This window comes from Eimeria mitis, genomic scaffold (genome assembly GCF_000499745.2).
Source record: "Eimeria mitis Houghton genomic scaffold, Emh_scaff1106, whole genome shotgun sequence".
NCBI lineage: Eukaryota > Apicomplexa > Conoidasida > Eucoccidiorida > Eimeriidae > Eimeria > Eimeria mitis.
Window position 1 is genome coordinate 11,355 of NW_013567615.1, and position 823 is coordinate 12,177.

Genomic DNA, 823 nt, shown 5'->3' on the forward strand with positions numbered 1-823 from the left:
CCTTTCTGCTGCTGCCTCGCTGCAGCAGCTGCTGCAGCAGCAGCAGCAGCAGCAGATAGAACAGCTGCTGCAGGGGATGGTGGATGGCTGCAGGCTGTTGGTGGCGATGGGGCTGCGGATGGACCGCCCTCTCACCTGCTGTGTAAATCAGCTGTTTGCTGCAGTCCTTGCTGCAGTACAGGCAGTGACTGCAGCAGCAGCAACAGCAGCAGCAGCAGCAGCAGCAGCAACAGGTGCTGCTGCTGATGTGTTGCACATGCAGCAAGCGCTGCATGCAGGGCTGTACGCCCTTGTGTGCCTCTGCGGGCGTCACAGCATCCTCCTCTTTGGCCAGCTGCAGCAGCAGCAGCAGCAGCAGCAACAGCAGCAGCATGGGAATCTGCAGCAGCAGCTGCTGCAGCACGTGCTGCTGCAGCCGCAGCTGTGTCTGCTAGCAGAGCAGCAGCGGCCTGCAGCACTGAAGGGCCTCTGTCTGGGGGACGCCTCAGAGCTGGCGGGAGACTCTGCTGCCCACGACAGGCAGGAGTTGCTGCTGCATATGTTAGGCGTGCAGCAGCACACGCTGCAGCAGCAACAGCAGCAGCAGCAGCAGCAACTGCTGCTGCAAATACCAGCAGACCCCATGCATGCTCTTGCTGCTGCTCTCCTCACCGCAGCAAAACCTGCTGCGCTACTGCAGGCCGTCCTCTCGCAGCTGCGCTCCACCGGTGCGCTGCTAGCTTCTGCCTTCAGCAGCAGCAGCAGCAGCAGCAACAGCAGCAGCAGCAGCAGCAACAGCAGCAGCAGCAGCAGTGTTGGTGTTGCTTCGTTTGAGCTGTCTAGA

The 823-nt window shown here is 61.6% G+C and overlaps 1 protein-coding gene across 1 annotated transcript in view; it reads left to right on the forward strand.

Annotated features, from left to right (window-relative positions):
- EMH_0029590 (uncharacterized protein) overlaps positions 1-823 on the forward strand; it is a gene marked incomplete at both ends in the record, with an annotated part of 12,992 nt that overhangs the window by 11,304 nt on the left and 865 nt on the right. Inside the window, 1 exon segment of the mRNA XM_013494318.1 lies at positions 26-799. Within this exon segment, the coding sequence (XP_013349772.1) occupies positions 26-799 (774 nt within the window).